The sequence below is a fragment of the Epinephelus lanceolatus genome, chromosome 9 (assembly GCF_041903045.1).
Source record: "Epinephelus lanceolatus isolate andai-2023 chromosome 9, ASM4190304v1, whole genome shotgun sequence".
NCBI lineage: Eukaryota > Metazoa > Chordata > Actinopteri > Perciformes > Serranidae > Epinephelus > Epinephelus lanceolatus.
Genome location: NC_135742.1, coordinates 33,013,222 through 33,027,276, shown reverse-complemented (window position 1 = coordinate 33,027,276; position 14,055 = coordinate 33,013,222). Strand labels below are relative to the sequence as shown.

At 40.0% G+C, this 14,055-nt stretch overlaps 1 protein-coding gene across 2 annotated transcripts in view; it reads left to right on the top strand.

Annotated features, from left to right (window-relative positions):
- The first annotated feature begins 112 nt into the window (after positions 1-112).
- Positions 113-14,055, top strand: part of slc15a4 (solute carrier family 15 member 4) — a 37,139-nt gene continuing 23,196 nt past the window's right edge. The window contains exons 1-7 of one of the 2 annotated variants that reach the window (XM_078170861.1): positions 113-246; positions 521-1,153; positions 3,468-3,760; positions 4,462-4,603; positions 4,834-4,914; positions 7,078-7,258; positions 11,990-12,148. In XM_078170861.1, the coding sequence (XP_078026987.1) occupies positions 575-1,153; positions 3,468-3,760; positions 4,462-4,603; positions 4,834-4,914; positions 7,078-7,258; positions 11,990-12,148 (1,435 nt within the window). In that variant the 5' untranslated portion in view covers positions 113-246; positions 521-574. Of the gene's footprint in view, positions 311-520; positions 1,154-3,467; positions 3,761-4,461; positions 4,604-4,833; positions 4,915-7,077; positions 7,259-11,989; positions 12,149-14,055 lie in introns of both variants that reach the window. The other variant, XM_033619762.2, reaches the window with a different exon arrangement.

Here is a 14,055-nt window from a genome sequence, read left to right as displayed (position 1 = left end):
TCTCGACGTCTGCGTAACCGGAACAAACTTCTAAATCACAGGGATGGGCTGCCCCGGCATTACTTTGCAAGGCACGTCGGGTAATTTTCACTTATAGATCGTCTCCGGAGCAACGCAAGTGTGGCCGTTTGTTGACTGTGAGCTATGTGTCACGCGACAGTACTGTGACACTGTTTTTTTTGTTGACTTCCAGTTCTCCTTTGACAAAGTACTGATTCAAGACGAGACAAAGTAAAACATTTTGCGGTACATATTATCTAGGTTAATGGAGATAAGTGAGGACCGGTGGGACGTGTTGAAATAACTAAAGGTAACGTAAAAACAAACTCTTACCAAGCTATCGTTATGCTAATGCTAGCTTACTTAAGGTTTATAAGTTACTTGCTAAGTGCTTGTGTTGCATATGATAAGAGGGGGTAATTCAGATGTCGGCACGGCTAACGTTAGCTGTTTTCTCCGTGTACATACTGGTGACAATGTTTAATTTACATGTCTAACCCTCTCTGTGTTTTCTTCGTAGGTTTGAACTCTGAAGTTCGTAATAAAGAATAACTTAAACCATTAAGAGGAGAGAATGGCTAACAACAGGGATGCCGGTGAGAGCACCCCTCTATTGGACTCAGGCTCTGGGAGCAGACCCCCAACGCCATCAGTTTTCCATGGCAGAAGACTAGCATGTGCAGCCATCCTGCTGGCCGAGTCATTAGAAAGGATTGCATTTTACGGCATCACTTCCAATCTCGTCCTTTTTCTCAACAGTGACCCCTTTTACTGGCAGGGCACCCAGGCGAGCCAGGCACCTCTTGTGTTCATGGGTGTCACTTACCTGATTTCTCCATTTGGAGGCTGGCTGGCGGATGCATACCTTGGGAAATTCTTGACAATTGCTTTCAGTTTGATCCTATATTTTCTTGGCATGCTATTTTTCCCTTTCATTTCAAGTGATGGCACCAGGATACAGCTATGTGGACAAGAGGCAGCGTTTCCTGTGCAACCTGCTGAGTGTCTGAGCACAAACGGTACCGTTCCAAGCAATGTAACCTGCCCTATTCGTGACCCATATTGTGGCCCAGTCATCTATGGTGGCCTTTTTTTAGTTGCACTGGGCGTGGGTACTGTGAAGTCCAACATCACTCCCTTTGGGGCAGATCAGGTAGAGTATGAACAATATTACCTTCAGATCTCTAAGTTTGTGTCAAGTAAATAATGTTGAAAGTAGACACGGGTTCGTCGTAGGCTAGGAGATGTTTAAATACCATTCATTTCCTGATATTGGCCTGTATTAGATTGGGTATGCAGTGTGACATCATGGAGGTCAGACATGTGATGGGATTTCTTTTGCACCATGACAGTTCACTTGGACATGCATGGCCTTGATCATCATGGCTACTTATACATATTTCCACTATAAAGCTGACATTTTAGAGCACAATATAGAGCCAATGACAACCCCTCTCTTCCACTCACTCACAGTAATGTATGTACACACACACAAACACTCCAAATGATGGCAATAAGAGCACATCTCACAGCCTGGTGACAAATAGCGTCAGATTATCCAGAAGACCCTGTCAAGAAGCAGTCACAGAAATGGGAAAGTTCATCAATGGGGTCTTTGTTTTTCAAAATAATCTGGGTAAAACCTTTCAAAGGGAATTGGTGGGGTGAATATGATTAGTTCTTGAGCCCACTACGCTTATTACAAGATTTTCACGTTTTTGTCAATGCTCCTTTTGATCATGTTCAAACACACACAGTACACAACATCAACCAAAATCCATACATTAGAGGCAAACAAAAGAGAAACACAGAAACGAATACAACTTAAAGCAGCGCACAGCAGACGAAAACAGCATTAGATGGAATAAATCAGCTACGTTTTGCTGGTACCAGTAATTGTCAACCAAAGGCAATTATAAAACTTGACAAATATGTTCCTTTTTTATGAGTACTAAAGATAATATGAACTGCAGAACTCTAGATTAAAGTCCTTAACAAGTGGCAGTGGGAGCTCTTAATACTTGATATTTGCTCGAATTGAGTTAAATAGAATATTTTCTGTAACATGCAGCTTGGTTTCTGTCTAAACAACAATAATTGCACCTTCTTGCGATTGCCACAGTCAGTGTGAGTATTTTTTTATTAATTAATATGCAGCTTGATCATTGTAATCATGAAGTAACAGATTTACTGAGGCTGCTGTTGCATCTGTGAAGGCAGATAGGCTGGTGGTGGATAGATCTTATTGAGACATGACATTAAGGCAGTTTACAAAGGGTAGGAGACTGTAATGCCGCTGTCTGCCTTTCTTGTCCTTTTATGAATCACTGCAGATGTATTGTCTATCAGCCTTTGATCACTGTAATATTTCCTGATCATATTCTGTATTTGATGGAGGGTCAACAATGAATGATAAATTAGATGCTTGTCTTGTCCTCACATGACTAAAAGCTGGAGGGAACACATCCACTTATGCTGATTGATCTTGTGTCAAAACTAAACGTAGGAGTTATAAAAGCACCCTGCTCAATGTATGTATTATTTTGAATGCATTGTAATGCAGTTCTCTATAACACACAGCAATCAGGTAGTCAGTGTGAGCATGATGATGAATTTCGTAACTGACGCTGCACAACTGCAGAAACAACTCCAGGAAGATTTACGCTCAGCATTGGCTTGTGAATGCCGTGACATTATCTCCCCAGTAGTTAATTGTAGCTGTACCGCTGCATCTTTTGTGCTCATATATAAAAGACATAGCCACTTCATCACACATTGATAAAATCTTTTCTTCCAGCGGGGATAACTGCTCGTGGAATGGATCAGTGCCATTATGAGAATAATAATATTTGCTTGCATAGACATTTGCCAGAATTTATTGCAGTTTTGTTAAGCTAATGGTGTAGCCTATCATAGCAAATTATGCAAGCAGATAAAGAATAAACAAAAAGTTGCTGTTTATTTTGGTTATCCTTCAATTAAGATAGAAAAGAATCACGCCTCTCCTGTTGCTTTTTATATCCACCAATTTCATATGGCTGTAGATGCAAAAAGATTTCACTGTTAATTACATTTTTATCACACTAAATACAGTCATTTTCATGTGACATCACATCCCCTCTGAGTTTCAGCTTGTGATCATTGTTCCTCTTTATGTAGTGCAGTTTGTCTTTCTGTCCTGTATTATCAGGATTTTACATTTTGTTGACAAATGCAGCTGCTGTTAAAATGCATAATAGTTAGTCTTCCTGGATTCATTTTCCTCATGTGACATTGAAAACTTGCATATCAAAGTGCTGATGAGCACACTTCTTTTATAGCTGACAAATGCTGCTAGCTGACAGTCAAACTAGTATGACATACAGCTGTAAAAGTGTTCAGAGTACAAGGTCTTATCTATGAGACAAATCTGTCTTTAAATTCTCACTTTAGTGACATGAATGTTTGCTGTCATCTTGGATTTTTAGGTCAAAGACCGAGGACCAGAGGCCACGCGCAGATTCTTCAACTGGTTCTACTGGTGCATCAACTTAGGAGCTATTCTGTCTCTGGGAGGTGTGGCTTACATCCAGCAAAACTGCAGCTTTGTGCTCGGCTACATCATCCCCACTGTGTGCCTCGGGGTCTCCTTCCTGGTCTTTCTCCTGGGCCGTACTGTCTTCATCACTAAGCCTGCTGATGGCAGCGCCTTCACAGATATGTTCAAGATCCTGGGCTTCGCCTGCTGTTCAAAGAAACCAAAGGAGCCCAACCTGCTCCGGTGAGAACGGCATGTATCTTCTGTGTGTCAGTCATTTCAAAGGATTTTTTTATGTAGTGATGGGAAAAAGACTACATAAAACTGTATTGTCAGGCAGTTAAAGTGGTAAAGTCATTCCCTCAATGACAAACAGCACGCTGACAATAACTGTGTCGTAGCAAAGCATTCATCAATCTCAATGGGAAGGCTCTTTCCAACAGAGAGGCAAGTATTTTTTGTTCATGGTGACTCCAGCGGAATAACACAGCTAGGTGTTGTTGGTAGATCTTTATGCTAAAGCCGCCTTTGATCTCCCCTGTATAATTCTTTTCTGAAGATGAATGTCCAGGCATTCATCTTCATTCCTGTGGTGAAAAGTTATTCTGAAGTGCTGTTACTTGACTTTGAACCAAAGTAGCACAATTGGTTCAAAAACTTAACATTGAATATTTTAAGTTGGGCAATCCAGCAGCCTTTTCATGAATTCCATATTAAGACATTTTCTCGAGAGATGTGGATTATAGGCTTTAGAATATAGTTTCTTCCCTGTCTCTAGAAGTGCTTTAATTGAAGGGTAAGATGTTCACAAAAAAGGCTGATTAAGTCTCACACAGTTTATAATAAGAGTTTGTTTATTTATATGTTTATTTTGTGCTATCAATCACACTGTAGTTTTAGATAGTATTTTAAAGGTTATTTTTTTCTCTTTTATCCCCACGAAGCAACAAACCAACACTACTTGACAGTGCCAAAGTGACCTATGGAGGAAAATATCCAGAAGAGAAAGTAGAGGAAGTGAAAGCCCTGGTGAAAATCCTCCCAGTTTTCTTTGCCCTTATCCCATACTGGACCGTATACTTCCAGGTAAGGTCAACCTATGAGTCATGTTTAACGCAAGATGAAAAATATAAAGCAATTTAATGTGGGACTAAAAGCTTTCTGGATGCAGATATGCACCCGCCATGTGTTAATATGTGGGTAGATTATTATCCGTTTTAGTACGGGAGAAGAATGGTTTTGCACCAGGCATCCTGGTGGTCATGAACTGGAGAATTACTGCATGCTGAGACTCTAATCTCCTTATTGTGTTGCAGATGCAGACAACGTACATCCTGCAGAGCCTCCATCTGAGGATTCCTGGTGGTGAGCCGAACATCACAGCTGACCCCCACAAGGTAACCTAAAAATGAGACACTCAGTGTTAGTACTCGTTTCTTGTTTACTTAAAATAAATAGCAATGGTGCGGTGACTTGTAATAATTTTGTTGTGTTAAATACACTAGTATGGAACTCTATCCTGTCTCTTCATAAGTAGGTTTGAACTAGATTTTCACTGCTGAAACTAAAGGAGTCAGTAGGTCACTGACACACAATGGTAGGCAACAGCTGGAGGCAGCAGCAAAGGTTGGTAATACCTTGGGGATTAAGTCAGAACTTTACTTCACAGACTAATACCTCGCAGATTAGCAACCTGGCTGTGACTGTACCTCTCTGCAGCAGCGCCTCCAACTGATTCTTCCTGACAAGTGTTGCTGCTGTACCAGAGTCTCCCTCTGACAGATTGTATGTTAGCTTCTGTAGGGCTTTGATGACAGAATCCCCCATGGTTACACCACATGATATACGGCTCCTCAAAAATCAAAGGTTTAAAGGTGATGAAATGGGAAAATACTAGGAAGTGTAGTATGTATAGTGCGCCTGTTCTTTTTGAGCAGACAGTGAAGCGCGCTGACTTCATGGAAAGGTGAAGTGAAACACTTGCTTGAAAACCACACAATCTAACAGAGCGCTGTATATATGACATCTATATATATTGCTACATCTCACAATAATACTCACACAGAGACGTGACGGTGAAACTATCTGACACAGTTTTGTTTACTTACAACCCACTGTGTTTAACTGTTTATGAAATACATCGGCATTTTTTTCACCCCTCCCTCACAGACTATTTATCTAGTATCAAAAACAGAACTGAGCCTTTTCTGCTACCAGCCTCGACACTTCTCGACTTCAAAAGGGAAGTGAGATTAGATGCCTCTGTGATTTGCTCCCTCACCTCACCTGACACATTTCAATGGCAAAGCTGAAAAAATAATGTCTCTTCAAGGAAACAGAGCACAAAAAAAAAAAAATAACTCGGAGTGGAAGGCAGGAGTGAATATGTTGTACTTTATTAGAAGATAAGATGAGATCCTTAGATTACTACTCCAATGTAGCAGCATGTATTTAATGTCTCTGTGAATGTACAGTAAATCTGTTTTCACTATTTGCATTAGTACTGGTTTAAACTACTTTTTGTAAAGTGAATGTATTTTTAATTTACTTTAAATTTGAAGCTATAATTTAATTTATTTGATGCATATAAAGAAGTGGTGGCCACCTTCTTGTTTATCATCTCTAAAGTTCCTAACCTGAGAACCATGACATGAGGTGTATATACTGTACATACAGAACATGTGTATGTTAGTCAATTTGAGGAAGTATAATAAGCAGAACATCATGCCCACCACGAACCTGAGCCTGCCGGGACTCCTCCTTCATTCATGCCAGGCTTTCCTTGGCAAAGGAAAAGCCTCCCTTTTCACTCTCTATCATTTTGAATATGATAATGTGCAAACAAGGGAGGAAAACAATCTCTAAGGAGCTGCGTATAGATTGCCAGCGGTTACGCCGAGAAATGGAAATTCAATTTGAGAATAAATGATGCTATCAGAAGTGTTAAACCAGAGACACATTGGGAGCTCAGATGGTACTTGAAATTTGAATTGCAAAAAACATCTGCAGCAGTTTGCAGTCTGTCATTGCTCACTCAGTGAAATATTGTCTTAACTTGTAGATTCCTTGTATGCTCATAGTGGATTTTCCCTCCGATTGATATTTTATCCCGTCTGTTTGCACGGTGTAATTATTCCTTTCATAGATTACACTTTATAGTGCTACGTTTAGAATGTGTGCTGAAAAATTGTATTTTTAATTTAGTCAGATACACTTTGTCTTGTATGCACCTATTAGAGAAGTATATAAAAACTACTTATGATAATATAAATAACACCAACAATAACGCCTCCATTTACTTACTAGTAATTTATTGATTTAAATGTGTGCTATTTCTACTGTGAACTGAAGAAACATTTTTCATTTCATTATGTTTGATTTTGACCACCTGGGGGTGCCAAAGCAATATCAACCCCAAACTGTACACACTCACATGCACACTCCTATACACACAAACACTTTGTGACCTGTGTTGCAATGCGCTGACATTCTCCGTAGTTTTTATGCTTTGTTGCTTTTTGCACACTTTTACCTCATCTTTCTCCCCTGGATCCCCCCAGATGACGTTCCGCTTCCCTGCCGCCTGGCTCACCATGTTTGACGCAGTGCTCATCCTCATGCTGATTCCCCTTAAGGACAAAGTGGTGGACCCTATCCTGAAACGCCGCGGCCTGCTGCCTTCGTCTCTGAAGAGGATCGCAGTGGGGATGTTCTTTGTTATGTGGTCGGCCGTGGCAGCGGGTGAGTGCAAAAACAGACGTGTTCTTTCTACGCTGTCACATAAATTGGCCAAACAAACACAAATGAAACAACAAAGTAAGAGCTTGTGGTTAATGCCACATGCAATCAGTACTTCAAAGGCAATGAGCAATGCAGCTTTAGTGCCACAGCTACACTATTTATTCATTCAAATCCTAAATGCTGTTTTTGTAGAACTTGGTGCTAATATGGCAGTTCCTCACCAACAGTGAGAATACAGTATTGTTGCTAAAGCATCTTTTGATCAGCTCTAAGTATGATTAACAGGTATTTGGCTAATCCTTAATGGTTGCTTTTACTGTGTTTCTCTTGGTGGGACTCAGCAGATGGTCTGTCACAAAAGTATTAATTGTCCCTGAATCAAATCATCACTTTCCACCTGGCGAAGGGAAAAGCAGCCCCAGAGTTTTGCCTTTTCTGCTCGCCCTGTGGAGCACAGGGGGAGCTGTGGCATCTTACTTTTTGGTCCTGAGTGACTGCACCCGCATGCGGCAGCACTGCTCAGTCCCATTCACTTCTAGACTGTGGATTATTTTGGAAATAAAGTCTCAGCCAGGCCTGTCAGCGGGTGCTGCTGCATTGATACATCCAGGCTAAAATGTTTTGAGAGAGACACGCCTGGAGGCAGGAAGAAAGCAAATCAGTAACACTCCTGAGGATCAATGCACATTATATTTTCCCCAACCACTGCCCTTTCTCAGATGCACAATACATCCGCCACATTGAATACGAACATGTTCTGTCATTAGTGACCTTTTAGATATTGACTGGTGCGCTTCAGCCACATTGCCAATTGACTGTTAACGATGCACTGAATCAAATTTGACAACAATTGTGAGGGATAATTACATTTTATTGTGAGTTTGTTAAATATTTTGTTCATACAAATTAAAATGAAGATAAATGAGGGTGTAATGAATCTACAGAAGTTCAACTTTCTAAATACAGAGAATAACATAATCTGATTAGCTCTGCCATTATTAAAGTTAACCCCTAAAGCCCCTATTAGAGGTCTGTGCAGTCCTGTTCATTGTTTCAAATGATTTTTACCAAGTGCTCCTTGAGTCCAGATCGAAAAGCGATTTTGTATGCTGCATGAGTGGCCCCATGAATGCACTTTGCAACAAGAACACTGGAGCCGTCAAATAAGATCATACTTACTGTAAGTGTCATGTCACATTCCCAAACTGGTAGTTGTCTTAATCCTCATCTGCATAATGAAGTTATTAATTTCTGCCTCTTTGTAGTCATCTCTCAGCAGAAAATATAAAGGCAGTAGTATATAAATGTTGTTCAATATCAAACTAACAAGAAGCATTGCAGTTTTTTTATGGTAAAAGCTCACCTTATGACACGAAGAGCCTTTTTAAGCAGCTCAAATCCAAGTTCATATATTATGAGTGGCTGATTCATGCAGCTGTATGTACAGTAAGTGGTGAGTATAATCTATAGGCTGAAGTTAAACGGAAGAGCACCCATCCAGCTCAGTTTTGTTCATTAGTTTGTTTAACAGGGAGATGCAGAACGCAATTGCTCAGCAAGAGTTAGCTATATAGGTCATTTGCATCTGCGGTCCCTGGGCAGGAAAACATTGAAAGACAATACAGACAGTTAGATAAGAACAATTGCAACTTTACAAACAATACATCACTTACAAAACATCATACAAAATGTACAATATATAGTCTTGGAAAACAGTTGATTCCATACAGAGGTTTAGATGAGTGATCTCATGATTGGTTTGTCTTGAACCATGTGTAGTTTTAAAAATACTGAAACATCTATAGAGGAAAATTGACATCCATTTGTCTTCTTCTCCGACTGAGAGTGCCGATTGTCCAAAATAAGTTTTCCTAAATATATCCAAGCACTCACCTCTGACTGATTCCTTGGTCTCCCTATCGTTTTTCCTGCAGAATGACACATTGTTTAAGTAGTGATGGCACAAGAATATAAAGTAATTTATACATCAGGCACATATCTGCAAAACAAAGAAACCTGTCAAATATCAATAAGTTATATTTTTGAATATTGGTACAGTAATGAAGGCTACTTGTTTTTTTGTCAGACTGTTTTTATGGGTAAGAGAGAGGAAATGGACTAAATTCATCCTTTCGCCTTATTTTATATAAACATGGAGAAGAAGAGATGGGAAAGTTTGCAGACGGAGAGTACTCAGATGTTCTAGCAAGTTATTAAAGCCCGACTTAGCCCATCAAAAACATTCTTTTCAATCACAGAGATGTGGTGAAAGGTCTATTAACCAAATCTAATGTGTCTACTTTTCGGTTTAAAGTAATATTTTCTTTTTAGAGAACATGAGCATTCCTGGGAGGAAAGGTGCTCTAACATGTTCATTTTCTGATGTTCAAAAGCTATTCAGGTATTTACTTTTCCATTTGGCTTCTTGAAAGAAAGTGCAATCCCTGCATTTGAATTCAGACTAAATGAATTCTGAATATTGCAGAAAGCAATTTTGAGTCCTGAGAGTGGAGAGAAAGGGTTTATGATGGTACACTGGTGTGGCCATTGGTCACAGAACAGTAGGTGAATACACAACTACTGTGTAACACCGTTCTGACCTGGATTTTAGGAGTCTAATCAGACAACTGGATAAAATCTGTACAGCAATGGACTGTGTAAAATTAGTTATTTAGATATGGTATTAATGATAGTGTATCTGCACAGTGTTTTAACAATTATTCATCCAAGAATAATGTGCTGAGCCTGTATGCTGTTTATCCCCAGCACTGCCTCACATTAATACAGTTACACGCATTGGCTCCTGGGAGCTGCCTTACAGTGTTATTACATTTTGAACTGCATTTCCTTCAGCTTGCTGTCCGCGTGTCCTCAGTGCTTATCTGCATCTGTCCACTAGCTGAAATCATGTTGTGCTCAGAGACTGACAGATGGAGAGCTGTGAACAACCAAGTGTGGCATCCTTTGCCCAGAGAATAGCCAGTCCAACACATCGAATTGTCAGCCCTGCCACTCTGTGTCCACAACATTGGCCACACCACTGCTGTTCAGAGTTAGAATCACTTTCATCACTGCGTGCAACAAATGCGAAGGAATTTGTCATGATGTCATTGGTGCGGCGATATTTCACAGAGTTTCATTGCACTTGCTGACACGCGTGGCACAAGGACAGCTGGACCTCCCTTGTAGTGCAAAGGGACAGCTGAAGACATACTGTCAAGCGGACAGTGCACTGTTTCTGATCTGCTTTTCATTTGCGCACAACAGTCCCAGACTTAAGCCACATACTGGGGCCAGCTCTGAAAAGCTGCACTGACATTGCTTTTGAAGAGATTTTTTTTTAGCACGTTTTTATCACATTCTCTTAACTTTATAATCTTCTTTGGTTAAAGCTCAATGGCTTTTAGGTGTCCAAAAACATCTCTATTTTTCATAAAAGCTGGAGCACAGTTGCCAGGATCACACTGGGCTGTCTGATGTGTGACGTTTAGTACGGGAGAAAAAAGGCAGTAGTGTGTGTTTATAGTGTGACTCTTGCTCTTGGCAGCCCAGTAGCCACACTGCCCGAGATGGACGGCTGGTATTATAGGATAGCCGGATTACAAGGCTACAAGTCCTCTCAAATACAGCATTAAGTGTAGTTATGATAGGAGGCTGTCTCTGGGAGTTATCTGGAAATAGCCGCTGGTTACATGATAATAGCTCTATCGAATAAAGCTTTTAGCAGGCGGCAGTGGTTGATGACAACTGCTTGGGTCTTATTATTGAACCGTCTGCACTGGTCCATTTCTAACTGCCATAATATGGAGACATGCAGATGTGATCTTAATTAAATGGTAGGGTAGCTGTAAAACTAGTTATATGCTTAATGGAGTGTCACTGAATCCTCTAACTCTGGCAGTGTTTAGCTGTTTGTTGGTGTCATGGACTTTAAATGCAAACACTTGGCTGTTTTCCTGACTGAAATGTACAAGTCTTAAGATTCAACCGATGCCCTTTTTGCATTTTTTTCTTTAGTTAAGTGTACTGTATGTTACAGAATTTTAGCTTATATACAGTACATGTGTGTAGTGGTTCTTTTCTTTTATGTTTTTGAATACTTCCTTTTTAATTTTTCCTTTTTCTGGTCATGGAAATCACGTTAACATAATACAGAAATGCAAGTAGTGTATATAAATATGAGCCCCTCCCCCCAAGGCTCAAGAAAGAGAAACTACAAACAAAAAAAAGAGAGAAAAAGAGAGAACTAAAAAGAGAAGCATGGGGAACCACACAGGAACATCCCATTTAAATACACAGGAAACAAAAGCCTTTTTTGAACACAGTGTAACAGTATGCACATACATCTGTTCAATTGCTGTGGTAAAGTGAACATTCAACGAAAGTAAAGTCTTCAACAAAGTCCATGAAAAGGCTCCAGGTTTTAAAGGAGTTCTTGGAGACTTTACTTACTTTATATGTGCGTTTTTCTAAAGGCAGAACAGAAAGCACCTCTCTTAACCACTGTAAGAATCACGGGGCTTTATTTGACTTCCAGTTTAAACGAATAAGTCTGCCAACTACCAGTGAAGCAACCACTACAGCATTAGCTTGCACAGTTATGACCTTTCATTTTAGGGGTGGGATACCAAAGAAGACTGTGTTGTGTGCAGTGGACAAATCTTTGTCCAATTTTTTATTACGTTTACCCTCCCGATAACTTTGCATTTTTTCCTGTTTCTGTCCCCTCAGGTATTTTGGAGACCAAACGCCTGGAGATCGTCAAAGCAAATGGTACCATTGACCAGGTGCTTGGCAACGTTACCTACTACGTGGCAGATTTACCCATATGGTGGCAAGTTCCTCAATATGTGCTGATAGGAATCAGCGAAATCTTTGCCAGCATTGCAGGTACAGTTGTTTGACATCTCCATGTGTCTCACTTTGCAGCGTGGTCAGGTAGACGTGATGATTCAGACTGAAAGTGAAATACAGTATCCTCCAGTGATCAACCTCATGGTCTGAGCCACTCTGAATGGATTATAGGCTAAAAACTATAGTGCCCGTTTTTCTTGTAGAATGCAATGAAGACTAATGTGAAAACTGTTTTTGACCAGTTTGTTTGATTCATTGCCTGCACCAGCTTAATGTGTTTGGGGCTTGTAGTCCAGAGTAAATAGCCCAAGAAGTCAATACATAATTGATTATCCTGATTTTCTCACACTACTGCAAGACATTGTTCAGTAATGGGACATTTTATAAATAAGGTGTGGATAAAGTAACCTTTTAAAATTGAAAGGATGATGAAAGCTGTGCCTCCAGCCAGGCCAGTGACCATCCGCACATTAGCGCTCTTCCTTTGCTTGTTGTCCACACAGATACACTAGATAATAAGATGGATGAATGCACAGACATATTCCTAACACTGTAATATGTATCCCCGAGGGTAGAGCCACAGAGGCAACACAATTAACATCATAACGTAAACTTTTCATCTCCATGTTCAGTCAGCTAGTGTGTTGACATTTACCACTTTGAACTTAAATATATACCAGCATATGAAGTAGTAATCACAATGTATGCCATGCCTTCTCTCCCACACACACTTGCACTCAAGAGAGATGATACTGACAAATTGTACTGACATGCTCTCTAATGCTAGTTCAACTCTTAATTATCCAATTAGTGCTGACACGCTGTTCATAGGGACGTATTACACTTGAATACACAAAATATGATGATATTTTTAATTATCATTCCAACGCTTTGAGTGTGCTGACAGTTTTACTTGCATGTTGACCAAAGAGGCAGAGAATGAGTCTTATAAGAATCCTTATAAGAATGCTACGCATCAGCTCCCAGTTTCGGAGGCATTATCCTGTAGACTCTGATGGCTGCAGGAACAAAGGAAAAGTCACTGGCTTTCTGTAATGCTGCATAGAATGGAATCAGGGAGATGGTAGACGGCATGGTGGATATCATTTCAGTGGACGAGAGCAGGATGGTAAAATTAGGTGAGGCCGGCAGAGAATAACGGCAGTGGCAGTGGTAGACTGCGTTGCCACTCATACTTGAAATATTTTTACTTTTTTCCATCCTTTGGGATGGAATTTACAACCTGAAATTAAGTAGCTCCGTCACACAAAGCAAAAATGTCGGTGATCTGAACAGTACTGCTCATTACTAGAAAAATTACATAAAATAATGAAGACAAAATTATTTTATTTAATGTATTTCATTTCAGTCTTTGTAAACAATATGGCATCTCCATTGCAACATATCATATCGTCATGCATGTTTCATTTAACTCTCCTGCCATTCAGTGTTTGTTTGTTTTTCCCATGCCGTCCAGACTATGTTGTCTGTCTGCTGTCGACAGTCTGATTCCTTGTAGCAGCATAAAACCATCAGTATGTTACGTTGGTCTGGCTCATTGATTCGCAAGAATGTCCACAATGGCCCTGCGCAACCAGAGATATTGCTTTATTTAAAGGGTATAAAAAATTCTGCAGGTTGACAGATCTCTCACTGTAGAGCACAAACAAATTCTGATCTATCTCCATCGGGATGGCAGCCAAAGTTCCAAAGGTAGATATCTCAAAACCTTGGCACAATAAGCCAAAACTATCTGCATGGCTCAGTACCAATTGGAGTGTGACTTGGGTAAATGAACTCTTTCTGAAAGTCTTAATTTTTGTAGTAACCCTCCTCCTCATTCATTATAAGAAGGTGCCTAATGGTCCCTTTGTAAATGGCTTCTGTAACAGAAGATAGGAGAATTCTTTCGGGGGAAAAAAAAAAATCACAATTCTAAGTTT